The sequence below is a fragment of the Canis lupus genome, chromosome 3 (assembly GCF_011100685.1).
Source record: "Canis lupus familiaris isolate Mischka breed German Shepherd chromosome 3, alternate assembly UU_Cfam_GSD_1.0, whole genome shotgun sequence".
Taxonomy (NCBI): Eukaryota; Metazoa; Chordata; class Mammalia; order Carnivora; family Canidae; genus Canis; species Canis lupus.
In genome coordinates, this window is record NC_049224.1 from 19991582 (window position 1) to 20018766 (window position 27185).

At 35.8% G+C, this 27185-nt stretch overlaps 1 protein-coding gene across 19 annotated transcripts in view; it reads left to right on the forward strand.

The window, feature by feature from the left end:
- Nucleotides 1-27185, forward strand: part of MEF2C (myocyte enhancer factor 2C) — a 169041-nt gene that overhangs the window by 75505 nt on the left and 66351 nt on the right. For all 19 annotated transcript variants that reach the window (XM_038532352.1, XM_038532351.1, XM_038532356.1 and 16 more), the window contains one exon: nucleotides 15779-15982. In XM_038532352.1, the coding sequence (XP_038388280.1) occupies nucleotides 15779-15982 (204 nt within the window). The remainder of the gene's footprint in view (nucleotides 1-15778; nucleotides 15983-27185) is intronic.

Sequence of the window (27185 nt, forward strand, 5' to 3'; positions counted from 1 at the left end):
AATTTTGCCCTTACTCTACCATTCATAATGGAAGAAGGGAGAACAGCTAAAACAGAAACTCCAGTTATATACATAATATAGTTTAAAGAAGGAAAAAAATTAACAACTTTTTTATTGTTAAAAATTTGTCCAGATTTTCTGACAAATGGAGATTTTCTTTCTCCATTTCTAACTTAAACTGGATGGATTTCTTAAGCTAGTATGTAAAAATAAATAAAATAATGAATTTTTAATTTATCCTAAGGATTCTAAGTTAACTTAATAAAAGTAGCAAAGTGTACCAAGAATTACATATGTATTATTTCATTTAATTCTTATTAACCCCATTTACAGCTGAATACTTCATGTATTTATTAAATCAACAAATATTATTAGATTGCAATGTGCCTAACATTAAGTATTCAGTGATAAACCAGATGAATCTCATACAGGTTATCATCTGCCACAGAAGTCAGCAAACTTTTTCTCTACAGGGCCAGATAGCAAATATTTTTGACCTTGTGCCACACAGTCTTTGTCTCAACTACTCACCTCTGCCCTAGTCATGGATGCAGCCATGGGCAATGTGTAAATGAATGAATGTGTGTGTATTTGAATAAAACTTTACTGACAAAAATGGGACAAACTTAGCTGATCCCTGGCTTAGTGGGATGAAGCAGACATGTGACATATAAATATATAATATAAGTGTTGTAAATAATGTGCTATGACTGAAATTATTAAAGTGCTATCAAAGTATAACAAGAGGTGCTTTATTTAGATTGAGGATTGGATAAAAGGTCTCTCTGAGGAAATGCTAAAAGATGGGAACTAAAACATGAGTCAGAGTTAGGCAGGTGACAACATTCCAGATGGAACAATATTTGCAAAGCTCCTTAAGAACGGAAAGAGCTTGCTACAGAGCCAAGGGAAAGCTTGTGGAACTTGAGTCTGGTGTGTATGACTTTAGAGAGATGAGAGAAAAGATTAGATGCTAGGCAGGACCCAGATCATACAAAGCTTTGAAGTCAGATAGTAATACTAGGTGGTGGCCAAGATTTGGAGCCCACATCTTCCAGATTAAAAAAAAACAAAAAAAACAAAAACGTGCTTTTCTCAATTATGTCATGCTGCATCCTGTATAATATAATAGCTGAGAGCATGGTTTTATGTCTTCGCTTTTCCTAATTACATCATACTGCATGCAGGGTAACTTAATGGTGAAGAGCATGGTTTTTAGACACACATGAACCTAGCTTTGGTCCCAGTTCTGTCACCAGCTAGTTGTATAACCCTCCAGCAAGTGACTTAATTCCTCTGAGCTTTATCAGTTCCCTCATCAGTAGAGTGAGGGTTAAAAAATAGTACCCAGCTCTTTAGGTCATTGGGATAATTAAATTAGGGGATAAATGTAAAGCATCTAGCATTTAATAAATGCCCAATAAATGTACCTATTAGCTGTTCCTGTTAAGACTTAGGCTCTTTAAACCATAAGCTGTTATAAGTTAATGTGACTTCCATCAAAACAACTCCTGCGCTGTGTAACACCCTAAAGAGTGGTAACTGAACCTTCATTTCAAGAGGGTTTTACCTTTAAAAGACTATCAGGGAGCTAGAAGGAAAAGTGGAACAGAGCAGAGCAGGAGCACAAAGGAGCCTTTGCAAGCTCACAAGAGGCGAGAGAATCCTTTCAGAGCAGGAGCAGCTGATGGCAGAGGATGGCTTGCGGACCTGAAGGAAAATCATAGACATTTGCAGAACAGGGCTTGTGACAAAGATGGGAAGAAGTAGTGTTCTAAGTTCTATGCTTGTGGGACTTACTTTCAAATGTATGTTACTGATCAAGGTATTTTGAACTACTTATCACCATTTCTATCACTTCCAGCTTTCAGCTTATTTTAAACCACAATTTCAATGATTCTTTGTTTTTACTCCTTATGTACCTCCAGCAATCAGGCAGTAATGTTACCCTCCTTCATATGGTACCAGTAAATATGCTCCTGAAAAAGCCAGACTTTTAAATGAGTTTTGCCCTTGTATGATTCTTTTTACAAATAGACTTAGAAATCTGTTATATTGGTTGTATCAAGAAGAAAGTTATATAAAACTTTATGCTTGCTCAACCTAAACTTTATACTTGTATGCTTGTATTTTAAATTATCAGCTTCCCCACTTTGAAAGAGTAAGAGGGTAAATCCAAATGCATTTGTGTGACTTATAAAAAAGACATTTAAATGTTTGAATAATTGTAAGGGAAAAAATATTTGCCAACTAACACAGTTAGGGCCTAATGTAGTAAGTTAAGGTAAAAAGATTTTTAAATGTCTTAAGTTCTCTTCCATCAGGTCTGGCACACTAATAGTTTTTGCTAGCAAACAAATTTTCATGTAATTATCAGTGCAATAAGTGGAGCACAAATTAAAGACAATTAGCAGCATTCTCCTGTTAATAGAACAAGAGAATCCCCTTATGACTAAAAAGAATTCAGAGATCATAGCTGTTAAATTTTCTGACTTTTTGTCTTTTCTTATGTCCCTATGTCAGTTTCTTTATACAACTCATAAATTATTTTAAATGGGCTCAGAAAAAAAAAATCATAGAGAAATATGTTTAGTGTCTATACAGCCTCTGAACAGTTTCTACATATGGGTGTTTTTAAACTAAATCTGATGTTTTTTAAAGTAAACTGAATAAAAGAGATTTATTGATTTCCTTTGATGACTCTCTTTTTAAAAGAAACGAATATTACTCCTTACTTTCTCCTGCTTTCCACTACTTTAGGCCATTCTTAGAACTTAAGCTAAAATTTCAGTGGAATTTTTACTGTAGTGTTCCTTCAAGGTGATATCCAGAATATCAATAAATAAATTACAGTTCTAAACTTGAGAGTAACAATCTACTAACCTACTCTTTAAGTGTGAGAAACTGGATAATTTAGAAAGACAAATAATTTGCTTCAGGAAGTAACTTTGCGATTAATTCTGAACCATGAGTCAAAGAACAGAGGAATCCAGTAATATACATTTTCTTTTGTCATCCTCACAAACAGAACTTCCAGAATCTTAAGTTGCTTGATGCATACCAAATATATAGTATTAGAGAGGAAATTATACTTAAAATACTATCAGAGAGTTATCCATGGTAGTCAATGAATGTCTGGAAGCTTGTTTTACATCAAGTGAATAAAAAGCTCAAAAAACACAAAAGCATTGACTTTAAAATAAATCCACAAATACCTCATAATGATGATGATTATGCCTTTTTTTCTTTCAGTGTCATTTCTTAACAGCTTACTGCCTCCCCTAAATTTGGTATTAATAAATAAAATTAGGGTTTATAATAGCAACATTTTAGAGCATAGTAGTACATTTTAGAATTGAATTATAGGGTATATTGCTGCATCCTATGGATGCCTAACTTAAAAGTTCCCCATGCACATAAGTTAAATCATTCTTTCATTAATCTTAAAATCACCAAAGGGAAGAGTTTTGTTCAGAGAGCTGGAATTACTGGTGATTGAAGAGACTGAAAGAGGAAACCAGAAGGAAAAAAAATGTACTTTAGTGAGTTTCCAAATCAAACAAAAAAGTAGCTAGAGTGCTCAGATGTATGTTTAACAGCTATGACATCAGGCCATCGGTTTCTATTCTATTCCTTAGCAATTTAAAAACAATTCACAAGTGGTCCTCCCACTATCTGGTTGAATCATAGAGAGAGCGAGCCACACACTTACTATGCACCCCTTACACGTGGGATATTTTATATATGTATCCAATAGATCTATTCCTTTACTACCAGAGAAGTATTGTCTTTTTTTTTAATTTATTTTTTATTGGTGTTCAATTTACCAACATACAGTATTGTCTTAAATGCCATCAAATTCATTCATTAGCTTTCCTTTGATAGGGAATCCAAGAGAAGCCAGAAGTTTCACAAGGAAGAGGATAACGATTTCCTCTATGTACTTTAAGGCTTCAAGATGTTTTGTTGTTTCAGTTCTAGTTGGAATATCTCTTATAATTTCCATTTTAAAGTATCATTTAGAAAAATCTTGATGCTTGTATTTATTGTATCTCAGTCATTTTATGTAGAAAGTTGACATCGAATGGTTCCTTCCACGTCTACAAATGCATGCACACCCCATTCTGTCTGCTACAAGTCACCTTTTGCTTTGCAAATGCACAAACTGTGTGACATCGTATTACTGAGAAACCAACCCTAAAAATATTAACATTATAAATAGACCACATAAACCAAGAGGCTTCTTCCAAACTGTAGATTAAAGAACATGTAGCTAATTTTTTCAAAAGCTATGTCCTTTGCAGTCTAGACTTCCTCTAACATTGTAATTTATTCATTTAAAATAAGCTCCTTCAAAAATTATTATGATGAAAGTATTTTTAAAGTTTATATCCCCACATACTCTATTTGGAGACAGTATGGCAACTCCCCCCCCCCCACCACCACCTCTAGAATAATAGCTTTGGTTTAAAAAGAAAAATAACATCATTAAATTGAAGTAAATGAAATTCCATAATATGGAATATATATATTTGCATTTCTTTTGAAATATGTTGAACCACTAATAGGAATAAGAGAACCACTCTAAATGTTTGGAAATTTGACTTTTAATTTTAAGTTGGAACCGTTTAGCTTAAGAAATCACTAACATTTAAATAACATTTCAACAAATGCAACTGTTTGGAAACTACAACGGAGACAGCCTCCTGCCTTCTGTCTTGCGAGGATTGATTTGGAAGGCCCTGAGGGAGAAAATATTGGAGTTAGGAGGTAAAACTGAAGCCATCGTGGAAAGGAAGAAGTTACACTCTTCCTGTTATGACAGGAAACGTAGACAAATGTGCTTCCTGAGCATTTGCTCAGCAGGGAATGAAGTAGTCTTTGACCTTTACCTTAGGTACATTTTGGCTTTGTTAAACTAGTAAACATGTTTTTGCCCCCAAAATATTAATCTGGTTTATTTGATTCATCTCAGATTCAAATGATACATTTTATGTATATGAGATACAATCTGTCGATGGAGTCATAGAATAAATCAGCCTTTTAACAAACCAAGCAGATCTGAATGGCACATAGAAAAAAGTAAAAACTGTGTTATATTCGTCTCTTTTTAAAATCCAGAACATTCTTGGGCTTAAAAGTGGACCACAATAAAATCTTTTAAATCCTGATAAGTTTAATAATTGTAGATCATCTTTCTTCCTTCTCCTCATGTAAACATATACATCAAAAATCAGCTACCACAAGTTTTAAGACCCAAACCCTGTGAGTCTGAAAAAACACTCAAGTTTATTCATGTGCATTCAATTATTTAACTGCAATCTAACTCATTGTTCATTATTTTTCTTCAAAGTAGTGTGCAGTGCATAAAATTCAAAGTTTTATTTTGGTGTTTGAGGGTTGACTTAGGTGACGGGTTGTAAAGTTCTAAATTCCACACTCTGAGCCCCCTATTTTAATCCTTTTATTATGTTCAGAATTTTAGGAACTACTGCCTGAAAACCTTTGGAAATCCTGCTACATTGCAGCGAAACACGGCTCAATTTGCTTGAGGCTAACGAGGACAATAGTCCTCTTTGCAGCAGAACACACTGCTGTCTCATCCTCGCAAGTTATGCTGGAGGGTTACAAGCACATGGTAGCAGTCTGCTTAAAAGAGTCCCTCACTGCTCTTTAAAGAGCCTTTCATTTACGATGGCAGGCCCCGTCATTGTATAAAGGAGCGCTTGTCTAGAACACAAGTCTGCAGTGGCATTACTTCCTCCCACCGAGAGTAATCATCAAGCCTAAAGCTTGCAAGCCTTTCTAATGACAGACTGAATTAAACAAAATAAAATTGAAGAGGAATAGTTTAGAACAGTTGTACCATTACTTACTGTCAGGAACAAGCCAGGGGAAGAAAAGAGCATTTAAGAGGGCATTTCCCTTTTTTTTCAATTAGAGATTGTCGTTGCAGACTCTTGACTCCATCTCTAACCCATTAAACACATAGGAAGACTTCGTGGCTCTGGATTAGAGAGTGCATTGTATCTATGAACTGTCCATCTTGTCCCTCATTAGTCACTCTGTTTCCTTAACCAGGAGGAAACTGAGAGAGAATCTATGCTGGGAGTGAGGAGGAATGGATTTAAAATATTTTCATAGGGTGAGTGAGAGTTATATTTATCATGATTCTAATTGGATAAAAAATAAAAATAAAACCTCAAAACTTTGAAAGTAGAATCCGTTGGATAGGTTAGTCCCAAATACTTTGTAAAACAAAGAAATTAATATGACTTTATAAATTAAAGAAATGAGTAAAAAGTTCTCCACTCATTGACCAGTCTCATTGAACAGTTCGATTAGGATTCAGCCAACAGTATTCTGAGTGGTGAAGACAAGTATTGGAAACCCATAGATACAATTATTGTTGCTTCCCTTAGTAATGCAATGCAAGTTCTTTAGAGTTAGGACTTGATTGTTCTCATAAATGTGAGGAGCTGCTGTTTCCAAGGGTCTTTTCTTTTTTTTTTTTTTTTTAACGTTTATTTATTTATGATAGTCCCACAGAGAGAGAGAGAGAGGCAGAGACATAGGCAGAGGGAGAAGCAGGCTCCATGCACCGGGAGCCCGACGTGGGATTTGATCCTGAGTCTCCAGGATCGCGCCCTGGGCCAAAGGCAGGCGCCAAACCGCTGCACCACCCAGGGATCCCTCCAAGGGTCTTTTCTTTTGCTTATTCGGAATTCTTTCCTGTAAGGTACAAGGACTCCCACAGTTACTATGGCAGGAAAGTTCTCCTAAGGTAACTTTATGAACAGAGCTGGGATTGGGAGGGCAAACGAAGCAGGCATACATGTGGCGTGGAGACTCATTATTAAATGCCCTTTCCATTACACAGTATTTAAACTAATCTCCCAGCCCAGTAGGAAATGATACAGGACTTGTCCTCTGTTTTTAGAACTTGATATTTACATGGCCGGTGTGTAAGTCGGAGACCCACCTTTTTTATTCTGGCTGTAAACAAACCTGTATTTTTTACCAACCAAAATGTTTCTCATTTTGTGAAATTTAAATAAACATCCATAAATATAGAACTAGTGTGTACCCACTAGTGCATGCATGTGGTTCTCACTGGCTTTAGTGGGAATGGTTGGAGGACTTGAGGGCAGACTTGACTACAGTGTCCACACAAAAGGAGCTTATATTGTCAGAATGAAGAAGCCAACTTCTCAATTTTTATGTTATTAATATTTTTTTACTTTAACCTAGAAAGCTATCCTTATGTTAATTTATAGGTTATGCCTTACTCTGCCATACTCAATCAGAATTGCTGACCACTCTTAATGTACCTGTACACTGCTCAATGAACATTTGATGGGATCCAAGCTGTGCTGAACGTCAGCCCCTGAAATACACAGTTATCTAGAAGAGGGAACACTGACTAATGGAATGAAGAATGAATTTTGTGTGAAGAGGGTTCTATTTCTGGTTCATCCAGGAACTAGTTTTGTGACCTTGAATAAGGCAATTCATGTCACAAATTTACAGTATCATCTGAAAAATGGGAATGATGAACTGTGCCATATCCTAACTTCAAAGAAATACTGTCAAATGTAGTGAGGTAACTTATTATAAGGTCTTTGAACTTCTTAGAAAAAAGTCACCAAATGAAGTCAACACTTATCTAAAAACAAGTTTAAGAAATAGGATAATTTCACCAACAAACCCCCACACAAAATTTGACCCAGTCCAAGATATCAACTATTCATTTTTACCAAATGCATGTTTTCCCTGTAAGTTAATATGACAAAAAAGGAAAATAACTGTGAAATTTTCCTCTCGCAGGGCAAATATCCATTCATGTAGTTTGAACATGCACAGAAATTTATTTTTAACAATTCATTTTGGATTGCAAAAAAAAATATGTAATTCCTCCATCCATCTATCCATTCATTCAACAAATATTTAGCCAAGTCAAATTGTTCTGGGACCTCAGGTTACAAGATTGGAAAAGAGATGTTCTGAGCTTTCAAGGAAAGTTCAAGGTCTAGCTGAGAGAGAAACTCTAGTCTAGACATAATAATGGTAACACAAGTTGGCAGGTTCTAGGACAGCAGTCTTTTACGATATGTAACAAGAAATGACTGAGCCTGATGCATCAGAAAAAAAAAAAATACTACCTGCCTTGTATAGTGTTTCACAGTCAACAAGTCACCTCACTTTTATTAGAGCCCTAGGTTAACTCTCATGACTCTGTAAGATGCTTCCTATAGTCTTCATTTCACAGATAAGGAAACTAGAGTTCAGATAAGTTAAACAATTTACCCAAGAGCACACAGCTTATAAGTGACAGACCTCATACTTGATTTTTAATTCTCATGTTTTTGTTTCTATACCACACTGCCCTGATAATGATTCATATATACTGCTTCTTTAAAAATATTTTAATGTGAATTTTCTATCTTATCAATCTGGACAATCTGCGTTTTCAGCACTGTCCATAATTTAATATGTAACTCAAATTCTTCACAGTCTTTGTATCTCATCTAGCTACAAATGTAAATGACTCTGTTTTACTTCTTGGCATACAGAAATTAGAGGTGATTATGATACTATATGAGATTGAGTAACCAAAACTTAGAGCATTCTATAGAATGAAATTGCAAAAATTAATTCTTGTTTTGAACCATATTACCATTCACTCAGCTCTTCCCCTTGACCTAGAAATCTGTGCTATACCTAGGCATAGAATCTGAACAACTAAAATTTGAAATAAATATTTTAAAGGTTTCTCTAGTCCAGCTTCCTGCTTAATTCAGGAATACCTCAACCTTCCTTGATAATGCAGCTCTACTTGAATATGTTCAGGCATGAGCTGCTTCCTACTTTATGAGACTAGATCCCCTCTTGCCAGTTCTCCTCACTAGATTTTCCCTATTTTCAGCCTCTCAAAAGATTTTCAGCAGAGGCATCTGGATGGCTCATTTGGTTGTGTCTGGCTTTTGGTTTGGGCTCATGAGTTGTGGGATCAATCCAGTCCTTGCCTGCAGGCTCTGTGCTCAGCACGGAGTCTGCTCCAAAGATTCTCTGCCTCTGTTCCCCTCCCCTCCACCACCACTCCTCACTCCTGCACGCACACTCTCTTTTTCTGTGTCTCAAATAAATAAATAAATCTTAAAAACAAAATAAAAGATTTTCAGCAGTTCTTTCTAGTTCTGATCTGTAGAATAAAACAGACTAACTCATCTGCCTCTTCACATGGCCACAAGCCTTCAGATCTTGGAAGGTATTTGGCATATCACTCTTACCTCCTCTGGATTAAACATTCCAGATTCCCTCAGTGATTTCTAATGCAAAATGTTCTTAGATCCTACATCAACCTGTTTGCCATCCTATACTCTGATTTTGTTAGTGCCATCTTAAAGTGCAATCCTCAGAACTGAATACTGTCCTAAGATTAATTACTACTAATGAAAGATCATTAGAATTATTAATTCCCACTATAGAACACAATAACTTTAGAGCTTTTCCCCAAAATCAGCTCCCACATTAATCTTCCTCCAACCTGAGCTTATAGAATTATTTCTTTAAATATGGATGAAGATTAAAATTACCTATTTCATCATATTATTTGTGACCAGCTTTCTCGTCTGTAGAACTATAGGTACTCTACCAAATTTATGTTAATACACAGATCTGATAAGCATCGTCATCCAAACCAATGATAAAAATGTCTGAGACAGAAAAGTTACCGAGCTCTGTGGCGCTTTACTACAGACTTTGCGTTAAACGTAACATTGATCAATCAATTTGTATTTAAATCACCTAAATTACTACTAACCAGTCTCAATTATATAATATTGAGATGGGGACTTCACCGAATACTTTGCCAAATACATGTTCTTTGAAAATCTGAACTCATTGGAAGGTTCAATAAATTTTTGCTCAAAGAATGTAGTCATCTTGAACTTAGATCCTCCCCCTTTATCTCTGTATCTTGTGACTATAAAATTAAAATTTTATATTCACACTTTATCATCCTTCATGATGAGTCATCTGGGCAAGAAATAAAGACCACTTTTCTCTGAATTTTTTAAAATATCTTTTTATTGAAGTCTAGAGCATATGTACATATATATTTCTCTCCATTCTCTAGCTTCTCTATTACAGATTCCAAAAGGTATAATTACTTTCTCTCAAGATTCCTGTCACTAACATGTAAACTTTTTAGTAGGAATCCCTGGGTGGCACAGGGGTTTGGTAAACTTTTTAGTAAAACAAATACATATACCCCAAAATCTCTTATTTTTGAGAGATTAAATTATCAAAAATTCAAGTAAAAAAAGTACTTTTAGCAGAAAATTATATTGAGACGTTAAGACTATTTTTTTTCTTGTTAGCAATTTTTTATTGAAATCCTACTTAACTCAAGCTTTATAGAAAGTCAGCATAATTGAAAACTGGTTTCTCCCTCTAAAACCTTAAGTATTCAGACCTTGAAAAGGCTAATTTAAAAGTAAGCAAACAAAACAACATAACAAAACTCCTGCAGCAAATCCTGCTGAAATAATTGTTTAAAAATCTAAATGAGTTTAATCTTTACAAAAGTTATTTTAGTTCAAAAGCTATAAAATCAAGGTTATCTTAATTCTACAAAAAAAAGCAGAGGATCTTTGACTTCGTGCCACCATTTTTTAGGACCTCATCTTTTTCATCAAATTTGGCCACAAATCAAATATTCAGACTTTAAAATAGACTATTTCCATTCCATAATCCACTGGTTCCACAAATGTTGATTGAGTGTACACTGGTCAGTCTGTATGAAGCCACAGATGGGGTCTTTGGGGGAACTCAAAAGCCAATAGGAGAGGCAGACTCATAAACAACCAACTCTATAATATTAGAGTAAGTTTCATAGTAAAGGTTTGTGAAAAGTTTTAGAGGACGACAATGATGGAGGAATGAGTTTTATCTGAATTTAACAATGAAAGCTTCATAGAAGAAATTGGCATTTAAGCTAATTTAAGCCTTTCAGCTTGATTGGGAGCCTGCCAGCAACCAGATGGAAAGGGGGAGGGACATAATATCACAATCAGCTTTCACTGAGTACAAGACAAGAAATAACCAATATGGTAGGTTTCATTTCATATTCATCTTGATTGGGTTAACATCTACTGTTATTTTTCTTGTTCAGTCTAGGGAAAAAGTTGGTCAGAAAACAAAAACAATTCACCTAACTAGATAAAAATACAATTTCAGATCATTGCACATGACTGAAAGTATAACACTATGCATTTTGCTTCAAATAAAGAAAATTGCTTTTAAGCTTTAATGACTATTTTTTTTTCCCCAGCCCTGAGGAAGAGACATGAACAAGGGCGATATATATGTAATAGAAACCCCAGCATCTAGCACAAATGTCTGAAATGGAGAATGGTGAATAAATATTGCTTAGCATTTGTATAGGAAATGCTTAATAAAGGGTGCCTGGGTGGCTCAGTCAGTTAAGCAGCTGTCTTTGGCTCAGGTCATGATCCCAGGGTCCTGGGATCAAGCCCCATGTCTGGCTCCCTGCTCAGCAGGAAATCTGCTCCTCCCTCTCTCTCTGCCCCTCCCCCTGCTTTGCTCTCTCTCTCTCTCTCTCTCTCTCTCCTTCTCTCTCTCTTAAATAAATAGGACCTTTAAAAAAAGAAAATGCTCAATAAAAATTCCTTGAATTATTTTTGTTTCTGTAAATAGGTTTACCAGTTTTCTTTATAACTAAGTTGTATGGAGCTGTATATAATGAATGTGTCTTTTCTCAATTTCAAACTCTAATTTCAATTCCTGATTATACCTAATATGTTCTAGAGTAATTATAAATATAGGATGTGTGATGCCTGCCCTTTATGCTAGGATTTAAAACTCAAAGTCACTATAAAACTTAATATTAAAATCTCTTACTGCAACATCGTCATTATATTTGGGACTGTTTCAAGAAGTAAAGGGAAAAAAATAAAATGGTCAGTGTTTATAGAATAGTTTTGCTTTCCACGCATATATTACATATTAAGTCTCTAATTCGGGAAATAAAATGTCGAGTTATAATGTCCACTAAACAATACTAGCTTTATTCTCTTGTCAGTGCACCTTGATTGATGTAAACAGTAGAAAAGAGCATCATCTCCTTGCTAACTACTATAAAAACAGTTTTCTATCTCACCTAAGGTTAAAAATAAGTTATTTAAATAGAAATGGACTTGTCCCCATTACAAATTATTGTCAAGTTATGAAAAATGTAATCATTACAATACATTATTATATTTAAGTATAAAAGCTCTGAATTGCAATCTTTGTCATTGAGTGGCATATTTTAAAGAAGAGTAATATCCCAGGTCTCTTTAGAAAGCTTAATGCTTAAAAACAGTTTTATCTAACCCTGCACAATGAGAAAAAGCATTATAAAATACATTTTGAGTATGCTGTGAAGAGTATGAACATAATACAGAATTAAATTTAGAGCAATTAAGAGTAGATTTTGAAGATATTTTCTTAAATGCTTTAATACAGTCAGCACCATTTCAGTTTGCAGTTTTTAATGAAAAGAAGCTATATGCGCTGACTTTTTTGACAGGTATTATTAAATAAGTATGCATTATCCAGAAGCCTATTTGGTTACACAAAAGTTGAGGAGTACCTAAAAGTAAACACAAATAGTAGCTTTAATGATATTTCTGTGCTGAAATTTACTTTGATGGTGAGTGTTGTAACGTGCTAAATTCTGAGGTTGAGTACAACAGAAACCATACTGTATTGAGACATTCCACCTACAGTTTGTGGTTATGAAAGTCTGATTAAAAGTGGTTTTAGATATATGAAAGTATTTTGGGCCAGTGCCTTCTAATTGAACCTACTCTGTACACTGTTTCACTAAATAAAATACCAATGTGCAAGTACATCCGGGTAACTAAATTGCCTATAAAATAAATATTAAATGACATTTTGTGTAAATCTATGTAATTATTATGATTCTTTATCAATTCCAGGGAGATAGCCTTTATTTAACTCATTATTAATACTAATCATAACTCATCTGAATAAACTAGAATAAAAAAGTTTCTTAAGTAGTGTGACAATAAGATATGAAAATAAAACACTGGGCATATTTTATTAGAAACACCATAGAAAGACAATCAATAAACATAAAACAAAACGTGAGACCTTGGCAATTATTTAGAAAAATTGTCCCAAGTTGAAATGTAAAATAACATATCTGAGTAGATCTTGATAGCTGATGTGGGCTGATAAATACCATATTTTCCAAAGAATGATCAGAGGGGGTTCCATATTTCAGCTTTATCTTTGTATTAGGAATAATGAGATCCTCAAATAGCCTTAATCAGTAGCCTTTTCAAAGCCAGCAACATAAACATATTTTGTAAGTTCTTCCTTTTCCATAAATCAATGAAGTGATGGGACTGGGTTTATTGAGCTTCAGTGTTAAGCGCTGTGCTTAATATTGTACATTTGCTTATTTTATGCAGTCCTCACAGCAACTCTAAGAGTAGATGTTTTCTCTGTTTTACAGATGAAAAATCCAACTCAAAGAAGTTAAGTGAATTTCTCATGACTAGCACATAACAGGGTTAGCATTCAAATCTGGGGTCTTCTGAATCCAAGCCCCGTGTTGTTCCCTTTCTACCATGCTGCCTTTAATGCAAATGTAGTAAAACAATATTATCATTGTTAAGTATAGATTTATCTTTTTAAAATTCTACTTAGGAATTGCTAAAAAAATTTCACGTGAAAATCATTTTATGTGAAAATCACATAATTTTAGGTGACATACATCAATTTGATATTTCTAAAAACTCACATAATAGTTTTCCCTATTTCATTTTTATACTGCAGATCTTTACCGTGTGCCCATACGTGTCTGCTGTTCCAAGAACTGGGCATACAACAGCGAGCAAAATAAAAATGGCATATGGCCTTCTGAAACATGCACTGTAGATGAGACAGACATTAAACAAATGATCACACACAAAAATATACAAATTATGAAATGTGATAAGTGCTAGTCAAGAAAAATAAAGGGTGATAGGTAAAACAGTATTAACAAAGTGTGGAGGATTGAGTTGACCAGGAGGTCACATTTTTTGTCTGCTCACCCACAGCTCCTGTCAACACTTTTATTTAGGTGTGTGGGACAGGGTAAGATTCAAAGTTCACTCTGAGGTCTCTAGTTTGGGTGACTGAGTTTACTGTGAGATGGACAAGCTAGAAGAGGGAGCAGATTTGAGGATGAAGATAATGAGCTTAAGCATTGGAGGTTTAAGCAACTCCTAGGACGTTCATATAGACATAAGATTGGAAGACATCCTTTGGGTGTCTGGAGACGAAAAAAAAAAGAGGAGTGGGAATCTAGATTTGGAAATTACACACAAATAGGTATTAGATAAAACTAGGCTGGCCTCTGCAAAATGGGTTAGTCTTGAGGGTGAGAAAAATTTTAAGTTTTCACCTAAATTAAGTTCATCAGTATTTCCCAGAGTATATGCCTCAAAAAATCTAGCTTTGGAAAATGATAGTAGTCGGTCCTCTAAGTAAATAAGTAAACAAGGAAACAAACATTCTATCAGCAATAGGTTTGGGTGGCAGGTTAAACAAAATTTAAAAGATTTTCCAGCCTTTAACATATCAGCGTGCCTCAGGACAAAAAGTTCAATGGCCCAATACATTTGGGACATGAGTATTTTATGGAAATGATATTCCACGGAACACCTGCTGGGAAATGCTGGACCATATACAGGCTTACAGTTAACAATGTCCACGGGTTTTGGTGGGCAGACTGGAGTGTAATCAAGAGAGGAATGAAATTGGGATAGTGAAATTTTTATTTGCATTTGGTAGCCTTGCCAGGTAGGAAGTATTCAAAGTCAGAGCTGTTGCAGACAGCTCATCAGGAGAAAGGCAGTGGGAAGAGTGAGTTTGAAGATTGGGGATGAATTGAGGAGGGAATGATTTCAGACAGGGAGATCATCTAGGACAGGAAACTGATAAGGATGGTAATGATAGAGCCGCCTGGGAAATAGACAAGAAAGTGTGAACCTGAGAAACATTTCAGGGGAAGGAATTATGGGGCTTGGTAATAGATTAGATTAAAAGAAGAAAAAGGCAAAGATAACAATACAGTTTCTGGCCTGAGAGAGGAAGAAAGATACACAAAAGATTGAAAACAGAACCCTAACAGTATTATGACTAAAGTACTTCCCAACTTTCTGCTTATTTCTGGAAAACAGAATACAGCACTGTCTGAAAGCAGTCTAATCCCTTCGAGTGTTTTCAATTAAACTAAACAATTTTTTAAAAGTTTTGAACACACAAAGAATTTCTGAACACACATCTAAAATGCTGCGTTCATAATGTCACATCCAGTCTTCACATGGTCAAAAAATGAGCTCCAAACTTATAATTGGGAAAGATGTTAACCATGCTGAAATTAATTTTCTCAAATCTTAAATTGCTCCAAAAAACATGAATAGTTCTCTGGTCACCTTCATTAAAATGCCCTACATTAAATCTGGCATTTACAGTTTCACATTCAGCAACAAGCTAGAAATCACACTTTTCAAATTCTAAGCAGAAATTAGTTTTAGATTTATTTGCTTTCTTTCCAAATGTGCTAGTGCCCAAGGGCTCTGACAACGACACACTTTGTTTCACAAAGGAAAAGAACTACTGTTGAAAAAAAAAAAAAAAAGCGATTTCTTTTCCTTTAAAAAAAAACAAAACCTGCCTGTTTTTTTTTTTCCAGGTGACATTTACAAAGAGGAAATTTGGGTTGATGAAGAAGGCGTACGAGCTGAGCGTGCTCTGTGACTGTGAGATCGCGCTGATCATCTTCAACAGCACCAACAAGCTGTTCCAGTATGCGAGCACCGACATGGACAAGGTGCTGCTCAAGTACACGGAGTACAACGAGCCGCATGAGAGCCGGACAAACTCAGACATCGTGGAGGTGAGAGCACATGTGTGGTTGGCGCACCCTCCCCACCAGTGGCAGGGCCGCATGGTGGTTGGACACCCCCCCTTCCACACACGCACACACCGCTTCCTTTTCCCAAGTATCCCCTCAGATGTTCCCCTGGTCATCACCCCAACAGTGCTCCACCCTTTCTATTCCTGCCAAAAGCGAGTTAGAGTGATACGGTGATAGGGACAACATATATCTGGGCCTTGCTAGAAATCAGGCACCAGTGTCAACATATTGCCCTCATCCTCCTTGAATCTTTGTTGCCCCCGACCGTATCAGGATCCAGACTAAGGAATTGTGGCCAAAAGAGGGCTTTCAATTACTTTGGATGAGTTATTTTTAGGCATAGACTAGTGTCGCAGCATTGTCAAAGAAAAAAATGTATTTAAAAATGAACTCACCCCAGCCTTCTACTTCAGTTTTTCACTTTGTGTCTTCTAATTCATTCTTCCTAATGCATTCTTACTGAAAGGGTAAAGACAATTATTCTGCTGGAAATGTTTTTTCCCCCAATTATATCATTTAGTGTAGCATTGTTAATATACATGGAATCAGAAATATGATGAGAAGGAATTTCTAAATGTTAGCTGGGTGTTTTTATCAAAGTTAGATTTGAAATGTTTTATTGTGCCAGAAATAAATAAGCGTCACATTAAAACTCAAAAATGTTTTTGATTCATTAGCATAAGTAGCATTGCCATACAGTTAAACACTTCCTGCTCGTATCCTGTTTAAATGTTACTGCCTTATAGTACCCTTCATAAACAGTGAATACTAAACCCAAAAAGACGTGCATTGAGGACTATCCCCATCTGTCTGTTTCCCTCACCTGTCTATCTCCTCAAGGTTACATAGGTTGTGATTATGATTGTTTTCCTAGAATTAAAGTAAAATTAATAAATGTTTCAGAAGTATGTATTCAGCATCAGTATGCCAGAGTACAAGTTATTCCTGCCATTACTTTAGATTCTTCCATATTATGAAAGAATTTAGCGCTAATCATGACCAAATTAATCAGTCTCTCACTTTCATCTTCTTTTTACCTATTATAGTTGCCTAAGACTAATTTTCATTTCTTTGCCTTTATTTGAAAGTTTTTTAAAAGTACTGAGCTGGGGTGCCTGGGTAGCTCAGTCAGTTAAGCATTCAACTCTGGATCTCAACTCAAGCTTTGATCTCAGGGTTGTTGAGCCCAAGCCCCACTTTGCGCTCCCCACTGAGTGTGGAGCCTACTTAAAAAATAAATAAACAAAAAATAAATAAATTGTGCTAATCACCTTTTTTGGCCTAATAAGGCCACACAAATAATTTCAGAGAAATAAAAGTGAGTAAGTAGACTTAATGTGGTATATGTTTAGAACACTTGAAGATTTGCATTTACTGAACATCACTTTAGTTTTTCATTGACATAACTTTGTGTGCCTTGATTTTGAAATTTAAGGTCATTTATAATACTTACCTTCTATGTATTTCATGTACACATATATCTGTGAAAGTACATAGACAAACATGAATATGAACAGAATTGATTGTCAAATCTCATAGGTGTTTTTGTGTGTGTGTTTGTGTATGTGAGTTTGTGTCCATGTGCACTTACACACATTTAACATAAGTCGCAAACACAAAACAACTCTATACTCAAGACTTCATCTCATTACCAAAACCATTACAGCAGGTATTTCAGGGTTACAGAGTTGAGCTGGAATTTGTCATTACACCTAAACTGCCCAGTTCTTAACATGATGTGAAATGCAGTAGAACCGTAGTAAAGTAGGTGAAAAATATGTTGATTTTTCAAATTCACTTTCTTAAAGGAGCTTAAGAATCTAGAAAACTCATTTTCTGAGAGCTTTAGTCAGGAATATAATGTGTGATTTAAAGATGACAGAGAGGGACACCTGGGTGGCTCAGCGGTTGAACATCTGCCTGCGGCCCAGGGCGTGATCCCGTAGTCTGAGATCAAGTCCCGCATTGGGCTCCTTGTGGGGAGCCTGCTTCTCCCTCTGCCTATGTCTCTGCCTCTCTCTCTGTCTCTCGTGAATGAATAAATTTTTTAAAAATCTTTAAAAAAATAAAATAAAGATGACAGAGAACTTCACAATCTCAAGACTTTCATATTTTTTTTAAGATTTTATTTATCTATTCATGAGAGACACAGAAAGAAAGAGGCAGAGACATAGGCAGAGGGAGAAGCAGGCTCCCCACAAGAAGCCCAACACGGGACTCAATCCCAGGTCTCCAGGGTCACACCTTGGGCTGAAGGCAGGCGCTAAACCGCTGAGCTACCCAGGCACCCAAAGATTTTCATATTCTTGGACAGATGGGTATCTGAGCCATGAGAACACTGGGTTGCAGGTCAGAGGACTTGTATTTGAGACCTTGTCTTGGACATTCTTACTGTGTGACAAGTTAGCTACTTCTCTGGGCTGAAGCGTTCCCATCTTAGAAATGAAGGCACTGAATTTGAAAGTCCTTTGGAACACAATTATTTAAAAATCAGTAGTTTTAAAAGAGAGTAAAATAGTAGGTCCATTATCTTGTATTTTATATCAATGAATTAAAGCTCTGAACCTCTCAAAAAAAGACAGTCTGGGGCTTCTAGACCAAACCTAGGGATGGCTTGATTCTTTGGATAAACAGAATATGTTATAAATTGGTCCTACTCAACTACCTGAATCACACATTCTTCACCTATTTCGCTTTTCCACTTTAGCACTAACATAAATGAGGAAGAAGTAAAGGGGGATCCGTAAGCTTGATAAAATTTACATCACCCCCACATAGAGTATTTTTCAAAGTGCAGCTCACTGAAATCACTATGCTTGAAATATTTGGTGGAAAAGAGGGAATCTGGTTGGAAAGCTGCATTTATAACAAATTCCCCCAAGTAATTCTTACATACACTAAGTTTGAAAACCTCTGCAGCACTGAGACCTAAATTGTGTTGGGGGCACCTGGGTGGCTCAGCTGTTCTGACTCTTGATCCCGGCTCAGGGTGTAATTTCAGGGTTGTAAGATTGAGGCCCACATCAGGCCCTGTGCTGGGTGTGTAGCCAGCTTAAGATTCTCTCTCTCCCTCCCTCTGCCCCTTGCCCCTTCTAAAAAGAAAGACATAAATTGTGTTGGAGGCTGAGAACCTCGGATACATCAGGGATTTGAGGAATCCATCCTTAGAATGAATCTAACACAAAGTTGAGAGTTAAGGTAGTTTACTACTCCTGGGTAAAATTTTAAATCCTATTTATTTTAATTTAATGGAATACGTTTAACTGAGTAGGTTTAATGAGGAGCATAATATGTTTCATGAAGGGTCATTAGTTTTATATTTCCCGTTTGGACCATTACCCCTCTCCCTTAACCCTCCAAAAACAGTTTACTCACAAGAAAAAAAGATTGGCAAAGAAAGGGAAATAATATGATTCCTAGCATTCAGACCAAAATACAAATTTCTGGGCCATACCAGAGTAGTGTTACAGGGTCATAGGAAATTGTGCAGCTTGTGGGTGTTGAAAAAGATTCCTTCTTTTAGTAAAAAAGCTCTGCGTAATTATCATGTCTTTGCTTGATAATTAGCACTACTGTTACAATGGCACAAAGACAAAGGCTTAATAGACAGACTGAGATAGGTTTTTTTATTATTATATTATAATGCAGCTTGAATATCTGTTTAGATACAATATATAAATATGCCAGATTTGGTAAATGTGTTAAGTTTTTAATCCATTGGTTTAAAAAAACAAAAACAGTTACTGTATTAAAAGCGCTTCCTTTAAAGAAAGTCTGTTTTATATAACTGTGTGACAAGTATATTGGATATTTACCCAAAATGCTGGCTTACAAGGCTTTGAAAATTCAGTAGGGATTCTGATGCTATTAAGGGAACTGCCCCCTTTATCTCCTCCAACTGTTTGAGCTCCACGGCAGCTCCACTCCACTCCTGGTTCCCTTACCTGCCTTCCTATCCTCACAGTTCATGTCGGGCTCTATTTGTAGAGGAAAATGTGGTGTTGAGCACTTAAGGATGACCTGAAGAGTGCAAGGCCCACAGTGCATGCTTGTGGGCCATCCTTCTCTTAACAATGATTTAGCAAGTGTCAGCTTACAGTCAGCGCTGTACAACGTGCTGATTCTGAAACAGCAGAAAACAGGCATTCTTATTAAGGATGTAGAACATACATGAAAATCAGCTTGGGAACAATTGGAGGGCAAAGGAGCAATAACCTCATGAATGTAATAGAAGCTACTGAAAGGAAGACATATGCTAAACAATTTAACAAACGTTATTCAAACAAGTCATTGATCACCAGATCACTGTAGGTGGTCCTTGGAGTGACAGAAGTCCCAGACAGGTTACCTCTCTATCCAGCACGTTTTCTAACCACAAAACCTATCTGAGAGTGTTACTTAGCACCTGGCCAGGAGGGAAGCTGTCACCCCTCAGTGATTCAGTGATTATGCTGAGCTGCTCATCCCGTCTGGGCCAAGAGTCAAGTGACTTTAGTGTGGAAGAGAAATAGAACATGGGGCCCTCTGCTGCTCCCTAGGAAATCAAAAAGATGGACATAACTTCTTCTGTCCAGAAGAAATCTTTGATTTACAACTACCCCAGCGAAGGATTACTTTTTTTTTAGATGCACAAATGGGCAAGAAGATTCATGAGAGAGAGAGATAAAGGGAGAAAAGGAGAGAGGAGAATAAGATAATATTTACATGAAATTTTATTTTCTTTCATCTGAATCTTGCTTCTCCCTCTGCTCTGTCTCTACCTCTCTGTGTCTCTCTTGAATAAATAAATAAAATCTTAAAAAAAAAAAAGAAAACTAAATGCAGCAAATAGTGGAAATGAACTTTGTTACAAATTCTGTATTATCAAATGTGGGAATAGTTGTAAAATATGAAAATATGTTTATTTTACTTGAGCTTTCATTATATCTGAACTAATTAAATAGGTACCAATTTTATACTTATAAAATATTAGATATATAAGGGGCACCTGAGTGGCTCAGTCAGTTGAGATCTGACTCTTGATCTCAGTTCCAGGCTTGATCTCAGAGTTGTGAGTTGGGGCCTCACCTTGGGCTCTGTGCTGGGCATGGAGCCTACTTAAAAATATATATCTATAGTATATCTATACTTACAGAATACTGTAGATATATAGATTTATATTACATGTGGGTACTTTTATTTTGTGTAATGAAGTAGCATGTGGCTCTTTCCATAGGCTTCTTTTTTTTTCCATTTCAGGTTTTTATTTAAATTTCAGTTTGTTAGCATATAGTATAATATTAGTTTCAGGAGTAGAATTTAATGACTCTTCACTTACATACAGCATCTGGTATTCACCATAACAGTGCCTCCCCCTTAATATCTATCATGCACATTCACTCATTTGTTTGGTTACTTGTTGTATTTTTATTTCTTTATGCATTCACTGAACAAAGATTGGTTGAATTCCTACCATGTGATATGTGCCTTGGAATTCCTAGAGATATAAACATAAACAAGGCCCCTCAAGGACTCTTGGTCCTTAAGATTGCTCTCAAGGCCATGCATGATCTGGCCTGTTTTTATCTTCCTCTACAGCCTCCCCCTTTGCTATTTCCCTCCCCCACCACTGCCATCCTATATTTGAGCCACCAAAACATGTTTATATTCTTCAGCTTCTCCAAACTTGTTTTGTCTTTAACACTCCTTACTAGGCCTTTGCTTAGCTTTCATTTATCCTTCATTCAAGGCAGGTTCCAATTTATACTTCTGGAAAGCCATCCTTGAACTGTCCTGTTTACCTCGTGCTAGTGTTTTTTCTGTATTAGAGTTAGAATTGTATTTCATCCATGAAAGCACCATGTTATCCAGTTGCCTGTCCCACAGTAGATTTTAAACTCTTGGAAGGAAAGGACTGGGCATATATTGTTTACCATCATATCTCCAGAACTTCATGTGAGGCCTAGAGAATACTAGACCCTCAGAATATATTTGTAGAATAAATAGGGGGAGACAATTATAACAGAATATGTCCAAGTACTTATCATACAGCATAATGTTACTCACTTCAAGTATGAAAAATAATTTTCTAGCTCCAATGAAACTTGATTAAAATTTGGCAACTTTTATCAAAACACAATCAAGAAATTATAAATCTAGATCTTGCTAACACAGTAACCACTAGCCATATATGACTACTCACATTTATGAATTAAAATTAAAATTAAAACTGGGCAATAAGATATCCAGTTTAGTTCCCCACTTGCAATAGCCACATTTCAAGGGCTCAGTAGCCACACGCAGCTAATGACTGCCAAGTGGGACAGGATACAAAATGTATTGATTATCATAGAAAGTTCCATGCAACAGCACTGGTCTAGATTGAAATGTGAAAAGAGAGGCATTTAAACTAATTGTTTTCCCGGATTAACACCAAGATTAGTTCTCTTCAATATAGAATTTGAGGAGTGCATTTCAGAAGTAAAGAACCACGTAACCGTGAGATTTTAGAATCCAGAACATAAATGTTTGCTATGAGAGACACCAATTTGGAACCAAACACTCAGTGTCAAACTAAAAACATATTTTACCCCTAAACCAATAACCACAGAGTCAATCGGTAAACTTACTACCTGGTGAGAAAGCACTTGCAAGTTGTCCAGACTGACAAGGAGCTAAGCAGCATGTGCTGTTTTTTAGATGTGAAGCTTGTGAACGGAAAAGGGGTAGACCTTTCTTGTTACTATTTTAAATTTACTTGAAGCGACATGAACCAGTATTTAACTTTATTGTTAGTAATTTCATTTCTTCAGAAAAGCAGGTTTTTTTCTTTCTGAAGGAACTTAGAGAAATAATATTCTTGAAGTACATTAAAAATTCTTAGGTGACTATAAAATATAATTAAAATAGTTCTTATTGCGAGTAGCTCAGTAGCTCTCTTGTCCTCTGTTAAACCAAGTATATAATTGCTTTTCAGTAGATAGTAGTGAAAAATGAAGAAAGGATTAGTATATTCCATAAAGATTTAAACCTTCAGTGTCAAGGCTTCCAAGGAAAAGGGAAAAACATGATTTTGTAAAAAAAAAAAAAAAAAAAAAAAGATTTTGCAAATTTCTACTGAATCGTAATATTCATTTTTGCTTATATGTCTTTAAAAGACTTTTACTAGTCCCTATGAATCACATTTATATTTATTCCTCAAAGTCTAAAAAGAAGACATGGGCCTAAGAATGAATTCATATTTGTCATAACTACCAAGTAGATTTTTATATATCAAACTTGAAGATTCATTTCTTTTTAAAAATAAGGTTTTTGCTTAATTTACATGCATTTGATAAACATGAAAAGCTGCTTCACATCTTATTTATTAAGAAAATCATAAAGTGCACGTTAGATTACTTAAGTTATATGCACGAGGCACTAAAACTGAGTTTTCTTGTGTCTGTTACTACACAATTATAATGGCTTCGAGGCATTAGTACTGGCACAGAGTTGGCAGAAAATTATTTAATAGTAGAAAAGACAATAGGTTTCAAAATACAGCCTTTTCCTCACTAATGTAACCTCGTTGTCATTACTAATCACCACCTCTTTATCATCATCATCATTTTATATGATCATTCTTGAACTGGAACAAACCAAAGTCCTCATGTTTTGGGTTGTGTTTTGTTTTTGTTTGTTTGTTTGTTTGTTTGTTTGTTTTTTCCAGTATCTGAAAGTGAAAAGAGAAAAATATTTATCCTGGATCATAATTGTCACTTTTAATGATATTTACAGATTTCATGGTATATGGAATTCGGTGTTGGACAACATATTTGAACCATTCTAGGGATTGATAGCACCTCAGTAAATGTAGCATTGTTTGGCTTTAAAAGTATCAATGAGATATCAAAGAGTTAGAATATCCTTATTTCCTCAGGAATGGTTACTGAATCTATCACTGTGAAATATTCAAAAGTGATGTTTTAGGAAAAATTCCAAAGTCTTGCTTAGAGTTGGAATAAAAGATAATAAGTCTTTTAATTGAATGATATTTATTATTTCAATTACCTCACTGAATTTTTTAAAAGTTATTATTGTAAGTCTGTTTCCCCTCCCTGAAAGACATAATGATGTTTTATTTATCGCTATAACTCCAACAGCCATCTCAATGAATGGAACATTGTAGACATTCAGTAAATATTTTTTATACACACACACACACACACACACACACATGCACACACATATATATTTGTATATATATACACATATGTGTACATACATACATATATATAAAAGAACTTACTGATGATCATTAGGGTGTAAATAAAATTAAACTTTACCAAGTTTTCTTTACTGAAGTCAGATATGTTCTAATAATAGTAAAGGTAAGAACCTCTCAAGTGAACCTGAGATGAATAAAGTTGTTGCTGTGTAAAAAAAATAGGCACAACAGACCACGTAGAAATACTACCTATAGTAATGGTGGAAACTAAAAGACCGACATATGTTGATTCCTGGAGAAGGGGGAAGTGCCCTGTTGGTACTTTGGCCAGGATCTGACAAGAGGAGTCAATGGGTCTCAAATGAAATGACTCTAATCCAGTCTGAGTCACTGGGGCTCTTCTAAAAGGCTGATTTGGACTCCCTGGTATGGGGCAGGGCCACAGGTCTGTGTTTCTGATGCTGATGCTACTAGTCAGTGGACTAAACTTTGAGCAGCAAAGATGTAGACTTCCTTTCCAAACATGTTTTGAAAGTGCATTTTTAAACAGTTCTTTGCAGCCTTACTGTGGTCTAGAATCATACCATAAAATGAATTTTTTTAAGTGATACTTGGTGAAACTAATTTTTAAAAGCAGATGTATTAGGTGTTCAGAAATATGATGTAAAAGGCCTGTCATGACTCAGGTGAGTCACTCTGTGTGTCATGAGCATTGCATTCCTGGCCTGGTCCCTGTCCTTGAGAGTGCCTGTGAGTTGGTAGTGGCTGCCTGGATCACATGTTGAGGCAGATTCTGAGTCTGAAAGCAGACGGCATGCACATGTGATGTGATTGGTTTACGTGTGTGCTATGGGTGCAGAGAATAGTGGCTGTGCTTTCCTCCTTATCCTCACAGTCAAGGAATTCATAGGACATTCTGGGAAAGAGACTTCAGACTTGATCACTAAAAGGACTGTAATTAGGGAAGTGCTGCAAGTGTGTCCAACAGATTGGATGGATAGATTATATTATTGGAAATATATCTCATTTTACTAATAGCTGTTTTGCATTTTATCCCGTCACGTCTCAATGGCATTTAGTCTCTATTACCCTGAAATTTAGCCACCCAATGGAAGTTTCTGAATAAAGAAAAAAAATTTTCCTGTCAATTATTTCTAAAGGTCATAGAGTTAATGACTAGCTGGGAGGTTAATTAGATTCTGAAAGCCTCTTCATATCAATTAAATCTCTTATCTTTATGTTTTAGTAAATAAACTCAGTAACTATTTAGAGCTACTGTTTTAGGATAAGAAACACTGTAAACAGTAAACTGTACAATAGCTATTTGGGGTTTTTTTTCTCACATCTGAGAAAGCATGATTACAAAATAAACTGATACATGAATTAATGATAGTATCTTTTATTCTAGAATTTCTGAATTAGATAATTTATTTTTCAAAATTGCATCCAAATGACTCCTTAGTCATAAACAAATGCCATCAAGTGTGACCTCAAGAAAACCATTTTAGAGAGGAAAAAGTAAGGTCAAAGTTACCCTGAGAATGAGCTACTAGTAAAAAAACAACTCTATCTCTGTGGTTCTAGAAACCAAACTCCTTTCAGAGTTACTATACACTTTTGTAAATAAGTGATATATTTAGTGCTGATGGTCTGACAATTACAAACCAAATCATTTCTATCATGTGAATTCTCTTTGGGTAGTATAACCAGATTTCAGAATGAAATGGTATAGATCTACATTAATCAGTAAGGTAGTTATTAGCTACATGTGGCTATTGAAATTTAAGTCAATTGAAATGAAGTAAAATTTTAAAAGTTCAGCTCCTAGATTCCTCTGGGTGGCCCAGTCGGTTAAGTGTCTTGTCTGACTCTTGGTTTCTGCTCAGGTCATGATCTCAGGGTGGTGAGATTGAGCCCCACGTTGTGCTCTAAGCTCAGCACAGTGTCTGCTTGTGATTCTTTCCCTCTCCCTCCCCCTCAGCTTCTTCCGCTGACTAGTATGTTATGAGCTCTCTCTCTTTCACTCTCTAAAATAAATAAATTAAATCTTTAAAAAAATAAACAAAAGTTCAGCTCCTAGTCTCACTAGCCACATTTCAAGTACTTGCCTGCCACATATGATTGGTGGAGCCCATATCGGTCAGGACAGGTATAGAAATATTCATTACCCTAGAAACTTTCTGTTGGGCAGCACTGGTGAAAGGTGTGAAACTGGTGAATACAGTGCTTTTGTTCATGATGTACTTGCATGATGTTGATGGATATACCTAATAAAGGGCCTGTCAACTGGAGAGGAAGTGTTGCAGCCATTTCATCGTTTGTTCCTAAGCAGATGCTTTACTCTATGCCTATTGTGTGTCAGGGTCTGGGTCAGGACCTAGAAACCCAATCAGGAAAGCTAAAACACCCAGTCAGTGTTTATTCCCGGGAGTAGAACATTTGTTAAAATAAACATGATTTTGTGAAGTGAGGTGAGAGGAACACCAAGACTAGAATTGCCCTGAAGAATAAGAGAAAATGGAGGAAGGGATAGGAGAGAAGAGTCGTAGGGAAAGAAAAACAAGCTAGGTCAATTCTGGATTTTCCCACAAAGAAGGAAAGGGTCATGCATGCACAGGGTTTCTTCTAATTTTTCTTCATTAGAAATGTAAGAATTTTATCTTCATCCAGGCTTCATGACTGGGGTCTCCTTAAAATGTGGTGGTTCTGAATGAATACCATGGGAGGAAAAAGAATGCAGCAGAGTGATTTTCCTAAAGAATATTGTTGAAGCATTACCATGAAAGTTCATCTTTTAAATTTTACATTTAGGAAATAGAACTTCAAAAACCCCACAGATTTGGAAAGAAATTAAGTTCTAGTTATAGCAACATCACATACTAATTCTCTAACCTGGGGCAAGTTATTTAACCATCTTGACTTCAGATCCCTGAGGTCAATACTGAATCAGTATTGTCAACCCCGACCCAGACTTCCTCATAGGCTGTTGTGATGATT